The sequence below is a fragment of the Acanthopagrus latus genome, chromosome 11, assembly GCF_904848185.1.
Source record: "Acanthopagrus latus isolate v.2019 chromosome 11, fAcaLat1.1, whole genome shotgun sequence".
Lineage (NCBI taxonomy): Eukaryota > Metazoa > Chordata > Actinopteri > Spariformes > Sparidae > Acanthopagrus > Acanthopagrus latus.
Genome location: NC_051049.1, coordinates 20420229 through 20442819, shown reverse-complemented (window position 1 = coordinate 20442819; position 22591 = coordinate 20420229). Strand labels below are relative to the sequence as shown.

Genomic DNA, 22591 nt, shown 5'->3' with positions numbered 1-22591 from the left:
GTGTGTGTGTACCAGGGATCATGCAGACCCCTGGGCAGAGTGACTCTCTCTTCCTGTCTCCTTCCTGATCCCCCGCTCTCTCTCCAGACGACAATAGACATCCCATCATGCCCATTTGCATGGTTAATGGTCGTGTTTATTTATCCCATTGCTGTCGTCATCTGGACACACATCCAGCACTGACAGTCAGCTGGATTGGTTCCAGTTAAGACACACGAGACGTATTGAATCGCAGAATCATTATTATGAGCCTTTTAAACAAACAGGCATGGATCGTGCAGCAGAGTAGACAAGACGGATACAGTGTGTTCGCTACAGCAGAATGACTCTTGGAATTTACAATATAACATAACACACACTTTCTGCCCTATAAATGTGGCAAAGCTGCTGGTTCATATCATTCTTCGATCAAATGAGAATCATTCCACTCACTGTAATTTTAACACTTTTGCAATCACGGAAACATTGGCAGGATAGAGCCAAAAGTTTCTCTGCAGGTGATGATTGATTTAAACAGCCTCTCTGACTTGAGAAATTCCCAAAAATCTCAACTATGGTATAAAGACAGGACAGATGCTGGTATGCTGGTTTTTCCCTGAAAACACTGTATTAAACTTCCCCCCTTCAGCTGCCAAGATAATTACACTGTAACAGACTGTACAACAACAGTGATCTGACTTGATAAACTGATGTACGTGGACAGAAAAAACACTCATGTCTCATATCTAATTATCCGTGAGACAATACCCCACTGTTTTAGGAGTTTGTATGTTTTTGTCTTAGTCTGCAGAACATCCCAGAGAGTTAACTCCTTAAGAATGATGAAAATTTAGAGGTGTCTTTAAAAATGTAGGCTCCAAAATGTCTTCCTTATGACTTAATGCCGAACGTGTTTCTCCCATGCATGAGCCGTTCGTGTCTGTGTGTCTGCAGCCTTGTTTTTACAGTAAACTAAAACATTACACAACTGCCATATCTTTGTCATGTGGGTCATTACACACGACCTGGTTTTATTAAACGAGAACATAAGCCCATCGGCTAATGTGGTCTGTTGTATTTAGGATGGAAAAACTGTTATTCAAGCTGCAGCAGAGTATGAAACATGAGCGTGAGGGGGGTGAAACGCGAGACGCGGCTGTTGTACCTCCAAGGTGAAGTGCAGGGGGCTGCTGCTGCTGCTGAGGGCTCACTGTACGTGACTGTCCCGCCTGTTATGTATGGCTGACGTAGGCGGGTCAGGGCCTGTTGGGAGTTGGGATGTTCTTCTGTGTCAAGACGGAAGAGCTTCTGTTATTGGGCTGAAATATTTTGGTGACTATTGATTGTTGAAGCCACGTATCAAGTGCAAGTATTCACTGCTACCAGTTTCTCAAAAGTGAAGATTTTCTGCCTCATATCTTTGAGTGTTGGACTGTAACAGACCAGTTGACGTGTTTCACTATTTTCATTTTATACACTTGACAATCGATTTATCCACTTGAAAAAATAATCTTCAGGTTAATCAAAAGTGGAACGATTAGTTGATGAATCAGCTGCTGTTCTCTTGTCAGGGAGACATTTAGGGCTGCAACCACAGATACTGTATATGCGGGACCCATTAATCTGCAGGTTCTTTTGTCAGTTGATTCTTTGACCTATAGAACAACCAAAATCTGTTAAAAATGTCCTTCACAATAACTTAAAACACATGGTGACATCAGCAAATGTATTTTTTATGTCCAACCAACAGTTTGCAAAAACCCAAAATATTATACATTTGTTGTATTTATGTATTGATAACCAGAATAGTTGCCAAATGTTGTTATAGTAATCAAGTAATCGGTGCAAATAACACTCTCTTGGGGTCTGAGAAACTGTGAGTTTGACATTTTGTAGCCAAAGAGATCAATCAAGGACATGATCAGCGGATCAAATCAATCATACGATTTAGCACTGTTGCTGCTGGGCTTTGACCGGCCTCTACGGGTCAACATGATCCTTGCATGATTGTGCGTAATTGTGTTGTGCTCTGTGCAGGGACCGCTGTGAGGGATTATTTTAAGGCTACGGAATCCTTGAGGGAAATTTGGTTTGCACTCCCACACTTGGTAGTAGCGAGGAGGTCAGATCAACAGCTAGATTCTGGAGAGCCGTGCACATCCACTCACCAAGAAGCAGCTCTGTGATTTATGTTCCGACAACACTATTCTACCACAGAGCAGTGGTGTAACCGTTTCTTGTAAACTCACACTCTTGAAAGTTAAGAGTTTTCCTCTGACTTTGGGCGTTTCGGGATATACAGTAAACTACAGACATCAAACGATCTTCCAACCGCGCAAATTTTGCCAGAGGGAATAAAAACACAAGCTCGCCTTTCGTTCAAGGAAATCGAATGCGTTCATCTAAACAGGAAGCGTTCTAGTCATCGGAATGATCAGCGCGATATTGACAGTGTAAAACTTAGAGCTGCCTGTTATTGCCAGCTGCAGGAGTAGTGAACAGCAAGAAACTAGAGGCGGGACTACCCCCATGAGGGAGTGTGTATGAGGCAGAGGTCTGTCCCTCGCACACACACACACTCAGTCATTGCTCCACATACACAGGGTGTGAGGTAAAGCCTAGTCAGACCTCGCAGCTCAAAGTGAGTCACTAGAGCTGTGGCGTTTCCCGGCGTGAGAGAGCCAAAGCTCGGTCCTTTATTCACTGTAGTCAGACTGAGACAGACACTTTAACGGACGGCAGCCCCACTCTGCTCTGCGCTCCACACACAGCAACATGGGAGCCTGCTGCTTTGACAAGAAAGAGAGGAAATTAGGGAAGCTGAATGGTTGGAGAAAGGTGAGTTTTCTTGGATTTTTGCGGGTTTTTGGGGTGTAATTTTAAATCAGTTGGTAACCAGTCCAACTTTTGGTGGCATCTTGATGGACTGTAAGACTTTGTGTAGACTTTGTGTGTAGTTCTTGAGTCTTAAATGTTTGTCGCTTGCTCAACATGGTGAGTCCACACGCTGCAACAGAGTTTCAGGTGATCCTTTTTGTGCTTTGTGGTCGGCATTAATTTGTTTTAACTGCTGTGGATGCTGACTTACGTACTTAAGCGCCTTTTCTTCTTTTTGAAGGCGTGTGATTAGGAGCTGTAGATTTGAAAGCCGTGTTCTTTTCTTAACTTATTCATTTTCCTATTTATACCTATATGCACGTTTTCAGAGGTTCCTGCAACAGGCTGTGTCGCATGCATCCTGCCGTGCATCATTTCTTACAATGCTGAATTTGAAATGCGTTGAGAAACCAGTCAGGCAGACCAGTCGTGGCTTTACTGTAACACACTGAGAGGGCTCTCTTTGGTCTCTCACTAAAACATTATAGTCAAATACAGCGTTGATCAGATACGGCATTTCCATCTCTTGACTTTTCAGTTCTGTAAGAATTTTGTTTTTTACACTATAAAATTGCAGATGCAGTTTTGCTGTCCTTGGAAACAGAGTTAAACTGATTTCTTTCCAAGTTATTAACTGACGTAGAGCAAAGTCCAGCGAAACGCACCGAAATAAGTACGTGTTTGTTTTTCTGATCGAAACAGAATTAAAGGAAGGGGTTGAGTTGATAAGCAAAATGACTGGTTTCTGAGTCACCTGAGGCCCAGGCAGGTGGTAAGTTCTGTATTAGTACCAAGGCCTGGAGTTTTTTGTTCTTTCCTTTTTCTGAATACTCAGGTCATGTGGCGAGAAAGAGAGAGGTCGTGGCAAACAGGATGCAGACAGTGAAAGAAATCTCTCTGGGAATTTACAATAATACATGCCACTTCTGTTTGACGTGATGATGTTCATTTCTGTATGAGTCGAGCAGTCATTTGACTGTTGTATTTCTCGGTGTAGTGATGCCTGTGTTGTATTTAACATGTCGGTGTTTTCTGCTTTTGAGGCAACCGGAGCTTATGTCCTTCGGGATCCTCAGTAGTTCTTTTTCCAATACATCTTACTGCATCAGACAAACTGCATTTACTCATGCTCACACAGACTCACATCAGCATGAGTGAGTGAGTCAGAGGAAGTGAGAGGTTGTCAGGCCGTCTCTTAGTTGAGGTGTTTGCAGCCTCAGCCGAGGTACGCACAGTTTCATACGTAGGTAGGTTCCCTGATCTTCACAGAGTTATGTCACTGCGAGTCTTTGCCATAACGCTGATGATACTACCTGCGTCATATTTTTGCCCAAGCGAGGGAGAGATAAACCACAACCACTGCAGGTTTGCCGCTTAGTCTCTGCTGATCGTTAAGTAAGCGCCTCCCTCGGAGGAGCATTGTATCGGATTCCAGGTTTTGAAGGTTTTATTTCTTTGCTTGGTGTTTTACTAAACATTAAACCTGACAACGTTAAATCAAAGCCTCTTGTCTTATCTAAGGCATAAGGTAAATGTGAGATTCCACTGATAAACTGACGAAAGAAGGAAACAGAATCATAGTGATTCTGATTCGTTTTAATCGGCTTTTAAAGGTGTAACTAGAAATTTGGGGGAAGACAATTAATCAGAAGACAAAGATCTTCATTGACGGATGTTTTACGCCTATACAAACTAGGTGAACAAACTCTCTTTGTTTTCATCACTGAATAAACAAACTGACTTTAAAGGATGTGGGGTAATGGTGATCCATTAAGAGTCGTTAAAAGAAAAAAATGTTCAGGTCAAAAAGTGTAATCTTGTCGTGCGGTGGTTTGCTCTTCAAAACATACACATGGTCACCAGTGTTCTTTTAGATTCGTGAAATAATCGCTAACCTAGCTATTTGTTTGCATGTTTTTAAATCTAATAGGAAAAGAGGACAGGTTAATATAAGTCAAGTGTCTGTCCCTGTAGGGTTTAAGGGGTCAGCGCTGTCTCAACACTGAGCAGGCTGTGGAACAGCAGACTGAGCATAGTGCACCCACTAGTGGCCCAGAGGCACCACTTCAATCTGAACCAGCTCAGATGAAGATAGCTGATGATTTAAAGCAAACAATAATCTACCACATGAGGGTGAAACCGGTCCCATTCTCTGACACAGACCGGGAGAACAGAAATGACGCTCGAGGCTGGGAGGAAGTGAATGGGAGAAAGAATGGAATAAGGATGTGCATGTGGGTATGTGAGAAAGAGACACCCACGGGGGCTCTGAGACGCTAATCTCCCTCCAGTGTCACGGTGTCAGTGGGAGGCAACGAGGCTTCCCCTCTTCCCCCCCGGACGAACAATAAGAATAAAACGTGCACTCGCCATAACACACTCGCTCTGAAACACACAGGCAACCGGTGTGTTAAACATGTGTGAGACATGTCAGCATCCACTGTGCCTGACTGTAGATAACAGCATCTTTAGGCTGCTGCTGCTGTGTGAGTGTACAGAGGCATTTCTTTCAGCCTGTGGGGAAGCATAGCTCTTCAACACATTGCAGAGAGACATCCCCCGCTGTTATTTCTGGTTTCTTTATATATTATGCAGTGAGCTATTATATAAAGAGCTGCCTCCTCGCTTTCTTTTTTTTAAAATGTATTTTATTATTTTTTTTCCGCTCTTTTCTTGCGTCCTCCCTCCCGGCTTCTGGTTCTTTCCCTCAGTGGGAGGATAATCCGGAATCCTCTCGGGGAAGCTTTTGATCTCCCCCTCATCTTTCCAAACTCATACACACCAACACAAACATCGGGCCGAGAGGGTTCTCTGGGAACTTCTGTCTACGGTTTCCCATGGATTGGCTCTGAAGTGGCGAGGGCCATGGGTATTTTCTCATTAGCGAAGGTACCGCAGCCTTTCCTCGCGTGGTTTTTCACGAACACAAATCGTGACTAAATTGACAGAGGCACAAAACGCGCCTCGGAGATTGGCCGGATTTGCTGATGTAACCGTGTATTCCAGGCAGGTGGCCCCAGCCTTGTGCGCGGCAGCCGTATCGACACCTGCTCCAAGGACAGTCCATTGATTCTGGCAGCGAGGCAGGCAGACAGAGAGATTGATGACTGTGTTGGCAAGTGGCAGCCGGGAGAGAAATTGACATGTAAGTGGTGGCGAGTGAGGGAGAGACGGGGCCGAGACGTGTGTGGTGTGTCCTCGTGACAGCTCAGCAGCTACACCACATGTCTGCCTGGGAAGGAAAGGGGGAAGCCTCTCCTCTCCTCTCTCCTCCTCTCACAACAGCCTCACACTCGGCCGCCTGATGCTGTTGCCATGGCGCTGGGGTGTTCTGGTAATTGGCATACACACTTACTCACAGGCAGAGAGCGAGCGAGCGAGCAAGAGAGAGAGAGAGAGAGAGAGAGAGAGGCTGTTGTCACCTAAATTGGCGAAGGATGCAATTATCTCCCATCTCTCCTTTTTTTTTTTTTATTTCTCTCTTTCCACCCTCACTGACCGTCTTCCCCACTCTCATGTTGTCTTGTTAAAAATAGCCCTCCACAGACACCCTCGACAGCATCTAATATTAGGAATTGGGATGCAGATAATGAACGGGGCTTGTGAGTTCTCCACAATGGCCACCACACTCGGGGATGTCAGGAGAACGGATGATAATAGAGATAATGGCGATAAAAATACAGTCGCTGTGCATTCACACTCCTCAGAATGTGCCCCATCCCCTTCCTCAGCTCTCATTGTTTTACTGTAGAGGGGAGGCATAGCTGCACGGCTCGATGACATTCCTTCACAATGGCTGACTTCATAAAAACAAAAGAGGGAATTACAGGGGCCGGGAATTAAAGAGGATGGATTATATCTGCAGAGGTTGGAGGGCTGGGAAGGAGATGAGAGATGGGGAGTCTGGATATTATACGTCAATCACTCAAGCATCCCTTCTGAACCTCATGTATACACCAATGCCAAGCTGTAATTAGGGCTCCCCCCTTCTCCCCACTTTGTCAAATCATGTGTTCTGAATAGAGCGTGTTGCTGGGGCTGGCAGACTACAGCAGGGGAAAAAAAAGAGACAGAAGCGGGAGGGAGGGAGGGAGGGAACGAAAAAGAGAGAAACATGGAGAGAGAGCGAGAAAAAGGCAGGGTAGGAGGGGCAGCGAGAGCGCCACAGCAATGAGAGTAGCGAAGCAAGACAAATCCAGTGGAGGAACCCCCCCTCTAGTCAGATGAACATCACCGCCTCACTCCCTCCTCCTCCTCCTCCTCCTTCTCCTCCTCCTCCTGTCTCCATCGCCGTTTTTCCCCCCTCCTCGCTTCTTCTCCATTATTCATCAGTGCGCTGAGAGTCCCCAGCACACGGCTCCAGCTGCTGCCGCTCCTGTCGATCCATCGAGCCTGCTGGATTCTCCTCCTCATATAGCCCGGCTACAACGCCTATTTTATCCTCAGTCCGCCATCCATCCATCCATCCTGGAGCATGGAGACTAAGAGCTGGCCCTTTTCTGGTGCTGAGAGGGAGAGTGAGCCATCATCAAGCTGCTCTCTTAGCTGCTGGGACTAGACACACTAGAGGAGAGAAGAGAGGATTTTTTTTCTTTATCATCCTTTTTGGCGCCGAAAGAATCCTGTTCTTCTGCCTCTACTCTTTTATTGGATTACAGTTCTGGCTTTGTGTAGGAACGAGAAAACGGGGTCCAAAATGCCTGAAGCCAATTACCTGCTGTCGGTTTCTTGGGGTTACATTAAGGTGTGTGGCACTTATCTATGTAGCTTGTCAGGATAACGCACTCATTTAATTCTACATCTGTGTCTGCTGTCGCAGTAAGGGCTGATTCTAAAGAAATTAAGCATTCTGATAACATGTATTGTTTTCGTGGAGATTTTAAAGACACTGTGCTAGCCTAATTGCACGAAAAAGACATTTCCATCATGGGGAGCGGGGGGGGGGGGTCTGACAGAATGGTGTTTTGTGGCTCAGACTCCATCTTGAGCCCTCTGCAGAGCTGTGTGTCTGTTTGTATATTTCATGTGTGTGTGAGTGTGTGTGTCTGTGTGTGTGTGTGCACGCGCATGCATCAGTCTGTCATAAACAGCTGCTACTGCAGTGCCTGGGTCTCCGTGTACTGTCAGATGTATCCGTCTCCGTCAAATGCTTTATCTATTCAAAACTGTTGATTGTATTAAAAGCACATGAAAAATCACCGAAATGTTGGAATGGAGGGGAATGTTCGGAGCAGTGTGCAGATTTTCCTCTTGACATCATTGAAAATTCTTGCACAGTGACGCAAGTAAAAACAGCTCAATAGGCCCCAACAAAAAACGTGATTCAGTGTGATAAAACTGTAAATTGGTTGCAGGGGGTGAACTGAGGGCCATTAAAAGGAGATGGCCTCCCCACTGGTAACACAAATAATGATCCGCACCCTAATTAATTGCAGAGAAAATGGAGGGGAAAGTACGATGTGTCCCCCACCCCCCCACCCCACTCATGGTTTTACACTGTAATTGAATAATATTCTTGAGCTGGTGAAATAAAAGTCAGTACTGCTGTATTTTCCATGGAATCTTGGACCTCAGTTTCTCCCAGGTTTTCCCCCCAATGGAAACTGACGACATTTTTTCTCTCTCTCTCTCTGTCTCTCCCCCCTCCTCTTCCTCTTCCCCTCTTTGCAGTTCAAGAGAATGTTGAATCGGGAGTTGACGCACCTATCTGAGATGAGTCGGTCTGGGAATCAGGTTTCCGAATTCATCTCCAACACCTTCCTAGGTAAATGAAACATCTTGCGAACATGCACTTGAGTCACACTAACAAAATGTTTTGGTCTATAAAAACCACCTTAAATTTCGACAGACTACGATTGTGTGAACTACATACATATGAATATCCACATATATTTCGTGGCTCACACAGGTCCCCATGTCTCTGTTTTGCTGCATTGTTTATTGGAGCTTCAGTCTCTTAGAAGATGTTGAGCCGTGCAAGTTGCTGTTGCAGGCTTTTCTGCGGGGGCGTACCATAAAACACTGCGCCATTAAGCTCTGTCTGGGTGTTTATGGAATTGGGCTCAAAATGGCCATTAAAACTAAAGTAAAATCTGTATATTTCTCAAAGTATTGTAAAAGAAAGATTTATGCGAGGGTGGCTGGCTACCGATAAACTTGCCAACTGACTGACATGGGAGCTTGTTGGCCAGAATCGGAGCAAATGGACTGGAAGTGGATGCTATCAGCGTGGGCTGCACATTCAAAATCTGTGAATGGATGGCAACCGTTGCTTCTGTTGTTTCTTTGTCATCAACATGTACAAAGTGTTTTTGGGCCCTCATCAAAATGCACTGTCAGCTCACTGTAGGGAAAATATAGCCTCAATCAGCACGAGCAAGACATTTTTCAAAATGGATTAAAAAGTTGGCTTTTGGTTAATGTGAGATTTCCACATAAGTCTGACGATAGGTAGATCACAGATACATACATGTAAGTGACTGACTGAGCTGAGGGTAATATACATCGACAAACAAAGAGGAAAATACAAGTCGGACAGAATACACGTAGAGGTAGTTAAGATTATTTATAGGCACTGTGCTTCCAATCGATTCGCGTCCTGATCCGGTGTAGAGTTGTTGGCAGATCATAGAGAGTGCGGGGGGGGGTGAGGAGAGACGGAGGAAAAGCAAGTGAGGGAGGGAGGGAGGACTCTGACTGCAGTGAAGGAGAAAACAGAGGTACAGAGGAACCCCCTTCGCTGGCAAGGAGAGTTCGGCAGATTGGGTGACTCATCACCGTCTTAATGCATCTTCGTCAGCAGGGACACCTTGTTGTCCCGCCGCCTCTCCCTCCGCCCTGTTGCTGCCCCGAGAATCCATACAGAGATGACTATCGCTACGATAAAGAACCCGGGATAACCCCCCCGCTAGCAGTAGGGGAGACAATTTAAAAAAACATTACATAGGTAAATATTAATGAAGAGAAGGAAGTAAAATGAATGAAGCGGCAAAGCTGGCCTGGTTGGCCTCAGCTGACCAGTAGGACTGTTTAATCCTTCCATCCATTTAGATTAGTATCTAATCAGTAATGCACTTATTCCAGCTTTATATTATTCTCTTTTTTATAAAAGCATCCACTGAGGCTCAGATTAATTACATTTTCCTGCCATATGTCTGGTCCTGCAGAGGTCATTCTTAGATGAAACTCAAATCTAAAAATTCTAATATCTGGTTTGTAAGTATTTCATCTGATGATGAGGCAGTGAGTCGGCTGTCGACTCATAATAAGGGCCTGGATAATTTTGTGTATAAAAAAAAGGATCCCAGAGTTTCTCATGAATGGCGATTTGAGACCAGGTTTTTCCGACTCTCCACTAAGGACTGTTGGCCGACAGCATGCTGGCCATTCACGTGTGCCTTCCCCCGCCACAGCTGTCCTCGTGGCATAATTCTGTCATAATTCCCTTTGATCGGCCAGCAGCAGAACACACCTGGTTTTTTTATACTGAGGGGGGAAAAAGTCCCCAAACAAAAAGCAGCCCCCACCTTCCCCAGAGCATCTGCGTCTCTCATTGGAGAGAATGTGGAGGAGGATGAAAAAGAATCCGAGAAAATCGAAAGAAACGTGGGAGAGGACAGAGAAGCGGGAGGGAGAAGTGAAAAAGAACAGAGAAAGATACACGGCGGATTTTCACTTTCAGTGATTACATTTTTTTGGAGGGGTATTCAGTGTCTAAAAAGAGAAAAATAAATAGATTTTAAAAAATGAAATGCGGAGGAGAGAAAAGTGAAAACAGAGAAAATACAAATAAGAGGAGCTATCCATGTGACTGGCTGACACACTGCAGGCCACACTGCGACACAAATCTGCTGGAATATGGAAACCATGATCATGATAACTGTGCTAAAAGCCCTCCTGAGCAGTTTATCAAATCACAGCATGTCGTTTACTGTGTATTGCCACTTACTTATATAGAAACAGATAAGAATGACGCCACGAACAATCTGATCCCTAACACACACAGATATACGTACAAGCCACACACAGCAGTGGTGGTAATGGCGGCCTCTAATAAATTAGAGGGCAATATATTGCTCTTCCTCTTGTTTCCCACGCAGCACATGTCTGAGAGTGCTTAATTGCCCATTCTCTATTACCACTGGAGGACTGGAGAGAGAGCCAGAGACAGACAGAGAGAGAGAGAGAGCATGAGAGTGAAAGTGATTATTTGAATTACAGCTGGTAATTGAATAACCCTCCACAGGGGAAGGCTGATAGGCCAGCAAAGAGCTGAGTCGAGGCTTGATAGATGAGTGCACAGCTCACATACATGCCGATAGCCGGCCCCTGCAGGATTGCATTGCAACACTGTTGATTTCTGGATAAAGTGCAAAAACTGGCATTTTATCTCTAGTTATCTTTTCAAAGGAATATTACATGAAAGCCGTGCGGTTGCTATTGTTGGACTGCTTATTTGCTCCATTTGTGGCAACACCGAACGTAGTTGAATAGACTGACTGAAGAAAATAAAGCAAACATTAAAATCCCACTCTGTACTAAGTAATTTGATAACACTGCGAAAGATGCGGCAGCTTATTGAATGACCGACCTCGTGGAGCTGCCTTAACTGTGTGAAAGCCCCAGCGCTCGGTCTGTCAATGGGCTGACCTATGAGAGTTAAAAGAGCAGGAGATGAGACGTGAGCCACCTGCTGAGGGAAAAATGTTGTGAGGGAGGGAGAGGGACGGAGACGAATGAACAGTGGGAGCTCAGAGAGAGACTGCAGGTGGAGGACCGGGAGCATGAATGAACAAATGAATGGAGGGAGGGTTGATGAATGAATGAATGAATGAATCAATAAATCCCTCAGGAACTCACCAGCTGCAGGTGTTTCTGTGGTACACCTGGAGTCTTTTTTTTTTAGAGATTAAAACTCAGACTTGTGTTTCATGAAATTAAACAGGAATTTAAACCACTTATTCTTCGTGACAATTACACTTTTTCTAAAAACAAGAAACCTCTTATTCTCCCCCTCCCTCAGACAAACAGAACGAGGTGGAGATCCCGTCGCCAACATCCAAGACGCGGGAGAAGAAGAAGCAGCAGAAGCAGCAGCTGATGACACAGATCAGCGGAGTAAAGAAGGTCTCCCATGGGCCCTCGCTCTCCAGCAGCAGCATCTCGCGATTCGGCGTCAAGACAGATAAGGAGGAGCTGCTGTCCAAGGAGCTGGAGGACCTCAACAAGTGGGGCCTGAACATCTTCACCGTGTCGGAGTACTCCCACAACCGGCCCCTCACCTGCATCATGTACGCCATCTTCCAGGTATGAACCGTCTTCGCTAACAGAATTCTTCCCGTAGAATTTTGATTGATGATGATCACTTTTATAACTAATTAGACTAACACTTAGTCTGATTAAATCATGATTTTGTTTTTCCAGGAGCGAGACTTGTTAAAGACATTCAAGATCCCCATGGATACGTTTGTGGCCTACATGATGACATTGGAAGATCACTATCATTCAGATGTGGCTTACCATAACAGCCTGCATGCTGCTGACGTGGCCCAATCCACACACATCCTCCTCTCCACTCCGGCCCTGGATGTAAGTTAAAACAAAGTGAAATATTGTTGTCAGTTAAGCCTTTAGTGCCTCAGCTCAGGATCTTGTTAAATTATTGTTTTTGTCACATCTCTTAACTCCGAAGGTTAAGACCCCCCGCCCCTTGGCTAACTGTTATCTGTCAAAGCTAGGTCAGTGTTCTCTCACAGTGACGTCTAACAGAAAGGCAGGCAAGGCAGCTTACTTACAGAAACAGACCCCTTCTTGGGTCAAATTAGGATTAAACATTAGATGTTGACTGCAGGCTAGTATGGACCAACCCTGGGTCTGTTATCTATCACACAATGCCCTGATATAAATAGTCAATGGGTGGATGGTGCTGTGCTGATGCTATTTTTATCCACAGAAATAGTTTAAAAAAATAATTAACTCTCTCTCTCTCTTTCACAGGCTGTCTTCACAGATCTTGAGATCCTAGCAGCCATCTTTGCTGCAGCTATCCACGATGTAGACCATCCTGGAGTATCAAACCAATTCCTAATCAATACCAGTAAGTATTGCTCTACACAGGACTAAGAACAAGTGTTTTTAAGAATACATGAATTGCTGCTTTCCCCAGTGAAATAGAGGCAGCCATAACAAAGACTAGAATGTTAAAATCACCTTTTCTTCCCAGATTCTGAGCTGGCATTGATGTACAACGATGAGTCTGTGCTGGAGAATCATCACTTAGCTGTTGGATTCAAGCTGCTGCAGGAGGACAACTGTGATATCTTCCAGAACCTCACAAAAAAGCAGCGACAGTCCCTGCGCAAGATGGTCATCGACATGGTGAGAGCTCCTGAACGACATTATGTGATCTTGATTTATATCATAACCTCTCCACACAATGCTGACTGAGGATGTTTTTGTGTGTTTTTTTTTTTTAATCAGGTTTTGGCCACCGATATGTCGAAACACATGAGTCTGCTGGCTGATCTGAAGACCATGGTGGAGACTAAGAAGGTGACGAGCTCTGGAGTGCTGCTGCTGGACAATTACACCGACAGGATACAGGTTGGTGCTTGGTTTGTTTTGTTTAGAATGAATGAATGAATGAATGAATGAATGAATGAATGAATGAATGAATGAATAAATAAATAAATAAATAAATAAATACAGTTCTTAAGCTAAAAAAAACAATTTAAGGTTCAAACTTAAAACTGTGAGTTTCTGATTGGACCTACTGTAAGCCCTCCATCTATCTTTCAACCGCTTTTAATAGCTCTAATCAATAGCCAGGGTTGGTGGAGGTTCCTCAGCCTGTGATCATTAGCCGACCTCCTACATAGCTGACCTCTGCTCACACTGTCACTCCGTTTCTCACTTCATCCATCTTCTTTTTACCTTAAAGTGCTCCACAGTCTTTCTCTCTAATGGTCTTTGTAGGATTTTATCCTCCGTTCATAACAGAGCACATTGTAGAATTAGCCTTATATGTCCATTTGAGAAGAATCCAATTTTCTTCTAAATCCAATTGTTGTAAAGTATTACACCACACCTGCCTGTATTGTTTTACGGATATTGGATTGTACATTTTGTGTTATCCATTTGTTATCCAATTTTCACTTAAAATTCAAAATAAATGCTGATGAATATAAAGGTTTTGGGTGGCAATGACAAAAATTTAAATGATGGAACATTACAGAGGATACAGGCATTTAGTAAACGGCATTTCTGCATTTTTTTATAGGTGCTTCGTAACATGGTGCATTGTGCTGACCTGAGTAACCCCACCAAGTCCCTGGAGCTGTATCGTCAGTGGACTGATCGGATAATGGAGGAGTTCTTCCACCAGGGAGACAGAGAGAGGGAGAGGGGAATGGAGATCAGCCCTATGTGTGATAAACACACGGCCTCAGTGGAGAAGAGCCAGGTACGCAGTCAAGGGCATGGAAACTGTGTGATGCACAAACAAATTCCCAAATGTGCGTCAGCATGCAAAGAATCTCAAGTCTTGGTACTAATTTTGTCTTCATTTTTTTCCCAGGTGGGTTTCATCGACTACATCGTGCACCCTCTGTGGGAGACCTGGGCTGATCTGGTTCACCCCGACGCCCAGGACATTCTGGACACGCTGGAAGACAACAGGAACTGGTACCAGAGCATGATCCCCCAGAGCCCCTCCCCGCCCTTCTACGACCAGGGCACGCACGGACACAGCGGTGGCACTGGGGGGCAGGGAGGCGGGGAAAAGTTTCAGTTTGAGCTGACCTTGGAGGAGGAGGACTTGGACGGAATAGAGAAAGATGGTGACGAAGAAGAGGAGGAAGAGTTGGAGGAAGAGGAGGACAGTCTAGGAGATTCTCGTTCTCCTCCTCTGGACTATTTGGACATTCAGGAGCATGAAGAGGGCGGCATGATGGAGCCGACGACGGCAATAGAAATTGTGACACACGAGGCGTCACCGACAGACACATAGGGCTTCCATCATCAGGCTCACATGGTGATTTGAAGGCTTTTTGAAAAAAAAGAGGAGAGATCCTCTTGCAGCTGTGCTTTTTAATAAGCCCACAGAAGCAAGGGCTTATTTCGTCCCGCACAGGGGCGTCTTGCACTTGGGTGTTTGAAGCCAGTTACGGACGGACAGTTTCAGTGGAGCGGCTTCAGAGTTCTCAGGAAATAATTGCTGCGGACATTTTAGTCTTGATGGACAGGCGAGACTGAGGGTGGAACTTGAAGGATTTCGGCCAGTTTGGGAAATGGTTACTTTTCTTTTCTGGACTGGCATTAAATGGACATTGACACTACTGAGAGAAGTTTTGTACCTGAAGACTTTTTTTTATAGATATGATATGATCTAGAAGTAGCATAGAGTAAGATCTACTGATGGAGACACATTTGTATAGCAAGAGAAAGTGTTTACTTTTTTCCTGTACCATTTGTCAAAGGACTTTTGTGTGCCTTTTTTACTATTGTCTTTATAATAGTTTTTTATTTATTGAACACTCTAGTATGTCTGTGAAATGTTTTCTTTGTTTTTTGTTTTTTTTTCTTATCTGAAAGAGCAAAATCTTTTTTGTATGTTGAATAGAGAACAGTCTTCCATGTATTGGGCAATAGAGAAATCCAAACAAACGTCGACAAACAACTCTTGGACAAACTCATCGAAATAGGGAAACATCAACAGCCACACCATTATGCACATTTTGTCACCTCTATATTTCAATCTGAGCACAGTGTTTTTCTTTGCACGTACAGTTCAAACCTTTCAGGTTCACTCATGTTTCATCTTACATGTTTAGTTTGTTGCTCTTTATATCAGATATTGGTCAATGAATGTCACAGCCACACTGAAATACATAATCTATTTTCATACTCCATCTCTTTCTTTTGTTTTCCTTGCAACAGTCTGCAGATCATTTGCGGCACTTCCTGCGTTTTCACACCAAAGCTTGACTTTGACTGCAAAATGCTCATAGAGGATACGAGAACCCTACATGTGCAATGAAATGGCCAGGGATTCCTGCTAAATGTACAGTGAAGTTAACTGGAACATTTGATTTACATGCTTGTCATTTGATCCAATAGTTGTTGTGTAGGTGTGAAACAGAGGATGGTCCAGGTCCTAATAACCCCTCAAATGAACAGCTCATGACAACCAGCTGCTTAGGTCTATGAAAAAAAACAAAAAACTAAATGAAGTCTGCCAAGGACGAAATGCACAACAGCGGTGAATCTATTTTTAGCCCACAGGTATGCTGCAGTCTTAATAATCCTTTTAGCTGGAATGGGTCCTGACCCCAGACCCGTCTGATGTAACGCCCCCCTGCCCTTCTGCAATCAGGCTCAGACCAGATGATTAAAGGTGCTCTTACAGCTGCCTGTCTGAAAGGCGCTCTCATACCCTCATCAGCGCCACTATTCACATGGTTTACAAACCCCTCTGGGCTCAACAGACACGACCCCAAAACAATCAGGCTAGCTATTTCTTCCTCCCGACAAAAATCCCTCAAGTGCAGCGTCTGCTCATTGACGTCAATTGAATTTTTTCCCTCCTCCCTCCACTGTATCAGGTTTCCAGGACAGTCGGGTTATTAGAATTTGGAACAGATGGAATTGCTGGATACAGCATGGCAGACTGTACCCTTTTGAAACAGAAAAGAAGAATAATTAGGTGCTCGAGGTTGAAAACAAACCAAAAAAATACCTCTCTTTTGATGGGTAGTATGATCTGAAAATGGTTTGCAGACTTCACATTTCTCCTCCTGTGGCTTCCATGACTAATATTAATGGATGTTCTAGATGCATCCATAATCTCATCTCTCCATTTTCATATTGGTTTACTGACAAAACTCAAAAGGTACTTCATCAAATTTCACCACAGCATGCTTTAAGTGGCAATTGTTTGTGTGCAGTATGTATGTACGGAAGGTTTTGTATGCATGTGTGTATGTATGTGTGTGTGTGTGACTTTGTCTTCAGGCCTTACCCTCATCACTCCACACCTTTGTCTCTACTGTTTGTTGCTAGGAGCTCAAGTTGGTCCTTTTTGCTGTTTATAACAGTGTGTATTTATTCTATACTTTAAGCTTGTAAATAAGAAATACTGGCTCAGTGTAAAATCTATTTTAATTTATATGCACTTGCATTACCTGGAAGTGGTGGTGTCCAACGTGTAGAAGACTCTGGATTAGAGTCTTTTTATATATGTATTATATATTGTTTTTATAAATATATATATAAATATATCTAAGTATATATTCGCACAATGTTTTGAGTGCCCAGCAGAGCAGCAGCTAAAGAGACACATTGTTGTTGTTAGATGAGAAGCTTGTAACTCCAAATTAACATTTTTACTTTTACAGAAAAGTTCAAATTGTCTTTTAATGTAACGTCACCGACAAGTAAATGAAAAACTTTATATTGAGCTTATAATGCATGAATATTAAACCAAAAATGTTTTCACTTTGGCATCACTTTGATTCTTAACACTTTGGTATTTTTCCAAATATCTGAAAATGTGACGTTTCTCAGTAAAATTTCAGCTTCGTTACTTTTCTTAAATAATCGCCCAAATTATACAGAGGACTTTGAAAGTTCTCATTTTTGTTACTGAGATATTTTCTGAAGGATCCAGCTGAGTTTTTGAAGCTACAAGGTTTTTTTTTTCTGACAGCAACAATTTGGTAACCCAGAGGCAACATAGAGGACATGTTAAACTGCATAGGCTTGAATATAGGATACACACAAGCTAGCTTGGGAACGCAGAAGCATAGCCGATGCTCAGTATCAAAATACACAAACTTTCTCTCAGCGGCGCATCACACCGAAGCTTCTCCACCTAGCATTTGAATGCAGATTGCTGATATATGAGGCCAGATACAGGTTCGACTGACAAACACAAGGTGATTGTCTCCCTTTTACACTTAACTCACTTCATGTAAAGGTAGATAACACGGGGACGGTATTGGTAGCATGCTACAATACGCCCGGCACTGACGTGAATCGTTCTGAATTAACAACAAAACATGATCTTATGTATCTGATTGTGCTAATGTGTGAACTCTTTCTGACCAAACTTGTTAGCAGTTTTGAAATTCAAATTTGTCAGTATTAACATTGTTTATCTATGTTCAAGCTTTTTTTGGTCCTAGTTGTGTCCAAATGGTTAGCCAGATTTAGCACTATCTGCATGAGAGATGGGTTTCTTTTTCTTTTTTTTTTTTTTATTGTCAATAATATGTTAAAGTCCACCAGTTGTTGCAGGTGGGTCATTAAATGTTTCACACAATGTATGGTATTATATTGTATATTGTGTTCAAAAATAAATCTCAAATACTTTTTCTATTAAGTGATTAAAAGCAAAGCATGAGTATATTCCTTCCTTGTTTTTTTGCATTTTTTTCCCCCCTCACGGCCTGGTTTTCATAACGCTGGGTGTGAACAATAAATTGGCTCACATCATGCTGCCGGTGGGTTTCCATGCGTTTGTCATGTTTCATTAGGCTGTGTCCCCAATACAAAACTGTATTTACTGGGCACGTGGGTCCCGTGCTGAACATAAAAGAGCCTCCGGTATATAACACAGTTTCAACAATAGGTCAAAATTCTGTTACTAGTGGCCCCTAGAGGTCTGCAGCTGATAACACCCCACCTGACTAGAAAGCTGTTTGTAAAAACAATTTACAGACAGAACAACCACCGCTGCAAAAAAAATATTGTATGTAAAATAACAAATCTCGAGCTCAAGAATTTAGACTGCAACATAAAGATAAAGTTTTGACATCAGTTACATCAAAGAATGCAATTAAGAGGACCAGATACTAAAATTATAGATTCAACCATAAACTTAAAGGTTTTTTAATCAGTCATTTTTAAAATGAAAGCTGAAGCTGCCAAACAAAATGCCCAAAAGTGAAATATATTCAATTTGTAATAATATGAAACAGCAACAGAAATGATCTTATCAAATACTCCATTGACGTTTTGGACTATATAGATGTAACTGCGAGCTTTCTGATGGGAAAGAGTGTGCAGTAAGAATGAGACATGACTTAGTGGTATGCTAGCTGAAAAGGGTACTTTACAAGAATACCGTCTGAGAGTCTGAGACTGTATACACTCAATTATGGTTCTTTTTTTACGGTCAAATTTAAGTTCCCACAGTAAGTCCACCACAATGTGTATACTAAAAAATGATAAAGCCACTTAAGGTCACCAGACCGTGGCCCATCCTGTGAGAACAAAAACCATCATTAGGACAAGTGAAGTGCTGTAAAGTGAAGTCGATAGTAAGTCAGTTACTCTTCATTCTCTTTGATGTCACTGGGTTCGCGGCATCATCGAGGCAGCGCAGCTCTAATGCAGTGAGACAGGGGCGAGTGAGAACCAGAGGACACGCTGTGGTAGCGACTTGTCAATCACAAGGTGGCCATGCCCTGAAGCGCACCCCGCTGTATCGTCAGTTTGGCTCTAAAAAGGGACATCGTGCTGCATTAAAGAACACTTGAAACCAGCGAATGAGACTATTAACTCTTGTATTGTTTATTTAGTGAGGTAATAAATCAAGTGAGAAGTACGATCATTTTCTCATAAGTTTGCTTACGATCTGATTTTTATAGACAGTCATATTTCAGTGGAGCAGGATTTTGCATCGACTTCATTTTCAGACCGGGAAGCTCCATCCGTACTTTATACATTTAATGATCCTCACATGTAGATGACGTGTGTGTTGTAATTTCAGTGGTGACAGCTCAGTTTTTGAAAAGACAAGCATCATAGAGGTTGCATTGATTTACATATTTATTTATCTATTTATTAATTCTTTTAAATAGAAGACACATTTCTGACCTCTGACAACAACTCGGTGCTTCCAGTCGCTGCATGTTTTGGCTCAGTGTTATCTCAAAACCTGCTCAACATCACCCCCTTCTTTCTGATACTGATTTGGACTTACTGATTTTGGATTACTGTGGCAACATTAGAATCACTGAAGGATTTGGGTCTGCCTTAAACATATATGAATTATCAGGAATTATTTAAGAGGCACCGAATTACCATATGTATGTTATAAAATACATAACATAAATAATATTATACAAATATCTAAAAAATATGTTATATTGTTCTATCATGACAACTCTAGTCTGACAAAAAATTTCCAACAAATGAATTTGCACAAGGTTCTAATAGTTCTATACATAAATACATCTGTAAAATCAATTGTGAAACTTGTTGTCTGGTTTCAACTTTAACTCGACCTGACTCCTGCTGTTCTTTTGCAGAACATCCTGCAGTGACTCCCCTCTGTGATTAACTGGAAAGGATGTGGATGCTCATAAAGTTGCTTTATAGCTCCATAAATAAGTTGGCTTATCCAACATGTTGGACCATACACACAGCCTGAGGGGTGAGAAGGCACAAAATGCTTGATGAAGCAATATTTCTTAGGAATGTTCTGTTAGCACATCATTTTCCACAAGTGACTGGTTTGACTGGAGTGTTTATAGGCTCTAATACACTTTGGGAAACATCCCTAACCCTAACCCAGTCGAAACTCAGCAGGTTTTATTGGTTTCACTGCATCAACTTCCGTCTTTAAAATCATAATGAGGCTTGTTTTGCAAAGTGCTCACAGGTGTTGAGGTCTTACATTTTTTTTCTAGCAGCTTTTTAGCAAATGTTCAAAACTGGACTGAAGTATTTACATTAGAAACATATTAGAATATTTCAAACTTATTTTATGTTGTGTTCCTTCTCCAAAATCAAAGTTGTTTTAAACTTCTGATTTAGAAGGAATTATTCAAACCTGATCTAAAAAGATCTTTAAAAAATAAATAAAAAGACAAGGGTAAGATGCTTTCATAATCTCCATCCATGACCCTTCATATCCAATTTCATTATGACCATGATAAGGGCTCCAAGACTGTCTGCCCTTGTATCCACTCCAACCAAGGAAATTGTGAGAGTATTATATCACAGGGCTGTCTCATTCTCACTCTTTGCACTCCTCTCATGTGCCATTTTTATCTTTCAGCACTTATCCGTGAATTTTCAAGTGTGCTTCCTCTCCTCAAATGATTCCAAGTCTCCTCTAATTTCCTCTACCTCCATGTCCCGCTAACACATCTCCCACAGCGGAAGTCTCTCCATGACTTGCCTCTGACATAACCTAGTAAAAGCAAGAGATCTGATTCGGTGAAACTACTTGCGTGCATATGACGAAAGAGGGATGGATAGAAAAAAAGAGACACAGTTAGACTGAGATATGGGACAGTTGGCCTCCCCTGTCACTATTTCATAAAGGCACGGAGGTCTGTGGGGAAGGCTGAGTTACCTAACTAGGCTAAAAACAGAGCAACACATTTCCCACTAGTCAAAAAATGACACCACTTAACTGCTCCTCTGTGTGGTACTGAGAGGTATACGAAGAATATCAAGAAAAGGGAATGATTAGCTCCTGAGCTAATAGGGGATTGGCTAAAGGCTACTCATACATGTGAATGAGTGAGAGATACATTCAGAGAAAAGAGGAACACAATGCAAATGAGAGGGAGTGTACAGGTGTTTACACTTCATGAATCCCTCCTCTCAATAATGACAATAATGTTTTAATTTAATGTTTAATATTGTCTTCAGTAGTTTGCCCTTCATGATGACTTTCAACTGAGCACACTGGCTCGGCAGCAGAGCCCATCACTGATAGAGATGGATCTGATCGGCTGCCCAGTGAAGCAAATCAGAGTAACAGAAAAAGAAAAGGAAAGGCCTTGAGTCTGTGGCTTTAACATCCATTATTTCACCCATTTAGCACGATTTCCCTTTATTGTGCGCCGCTGCCTCCTCAACTGTGCCAACTGCAAGATTTAAAACACACTTGTACTCAATTAGAAGCGGCTACTTTAGCAAGAGGGCTGTGAAAATGAAAAGCTAACCCTGCTCTATCATAACAATGGTTTTGATTCTCCGAATTGGACGCGACTCAGGAGACGTGAGGCAACACAACAGTGAGCCTACATTGTCACTAGTTCTTTGATGTCTGAATGACGGCAAAACCAGACTTTAATTTAGAGGGAGACAGCACAGCTGATGATGTACCTGAAGGCCTCACTGAGATGTCGGGCACTTCAATTTAAAGTCCCTGAGCCCACGCGTTGTTACTTCACAATGGTGCGGTGACAATGGTGGATGTCTTGGAGTCTTTATTCTGTTAACCTACGTAGAACTGTTGTGGATTTTTCTTTTTTGTTATCATCATCTCCAAGACAAAGTGAGATATTTTGCATATCACTTGTTTTTGGCAACTTCAAACATTTAATTTCCATAGGAGACTCAGGTTTAAACCTAATATATGAAATAAAGAATTTCACACCACAGTATGTGTAGTGACGAGTCATTAAATGCATCCACATCCACAGTAAGTTCATTTTCTCTCCTCAATATTCAGTTTTAAACTATAAGATGCTTTGGATGTCAACATGAAAAGTATGGGCATCACTTAATCCGGATTTAATTTTAGTTGATTCTTATTATTTTGGAGCAGTCTGTAAGATGACAGCTCATCATGAATGCATGCTGTTTATACATTACTTGTGTAGTATGAGGTTTTGATGTAGGTGGAATGGCGGAACCTGTTCATCAAGGGTCTGTAATGTTTGCACTGATTTTATAACTTGGTACAGAGTGTCTAAATTAAGGACTCTGATCT

General features: G+C 42.7%; 1 protein-coding gene and 1 long non-coding RNA gene across 10 annotated transcripts in view; one reads left to right on the top strand and one right to left on the bottom strand.

The window, feature by feature from the left end:
• pde4ba (phosphodiesterase 4B, cAMP-specific a) overlaps positions 1-18261 on the top strand; it is a 175758-nt gene extending 157497 nt beyond the window's left edge. For 5 of the 7 annotated variants that reach the window (XM_037114578.1, XM_037114579.1, XM_037114581.1 and 2 more), the window contains 8 exons: positions 8527-8620; positions 11879-12162; positions 12280-12444; positions 12853-12952; positions 13079-13233; positions 13336-13458; positions 14135-14317; positions 14432-18261. In XM_037114578.1, coding sequence (XP_036970473.1) covers positions 8527-8620; positions 11879-12162; positions 12280-12444; positions 12853-12952; positions 13079-13233; positions 13336-13458; positions 14135-14317; positions 14432-14863 — 1536 coding nt within the window. In that variant the 3' untranslated portion in view covers positions 14864-18261. Of the gene's footprint in view, positions 1-2550; positions 2818-7431; positions 7601-8526; positions 8621-11878; positions 12163-12279; positions 12445-12852; positions 12953-13078; positions 13234-13335; positions 13459-14134; positions 14318-14431 lie in introns of those variants that run through there. The other 2 variants (XM_037114584.1, XM_037114585.1) reach the window with 2 other exon arrangements.
• LOC119028520 overlaps positions 1-22591 on the bottom strand; it is a 42239-nt gene that overhangs the window by 13582 nt on the left and 6066 nt on the right. Inside the window, exons 3-4 of one of the 3 annotated variants that reach the window (XR_005077737.1) lie at positions 12376-12438; positions 2828-7419 (exon numbers count right to left, since the gene is read on the bottom strand). The exons of 1 other annotated variant lie outside the window; for it this stretch is intronic. This is a non-coding gene — a long non-coding RNA (uncharacterized LOC119028520). Of the gene's footprint in view, positions 1-2827; positions 7420-12375; positions 12439-22591 lie in introns of those variants that run through there. One more of the 3 variants, XR_005077738.1, reaches the window with a different exon arrangement.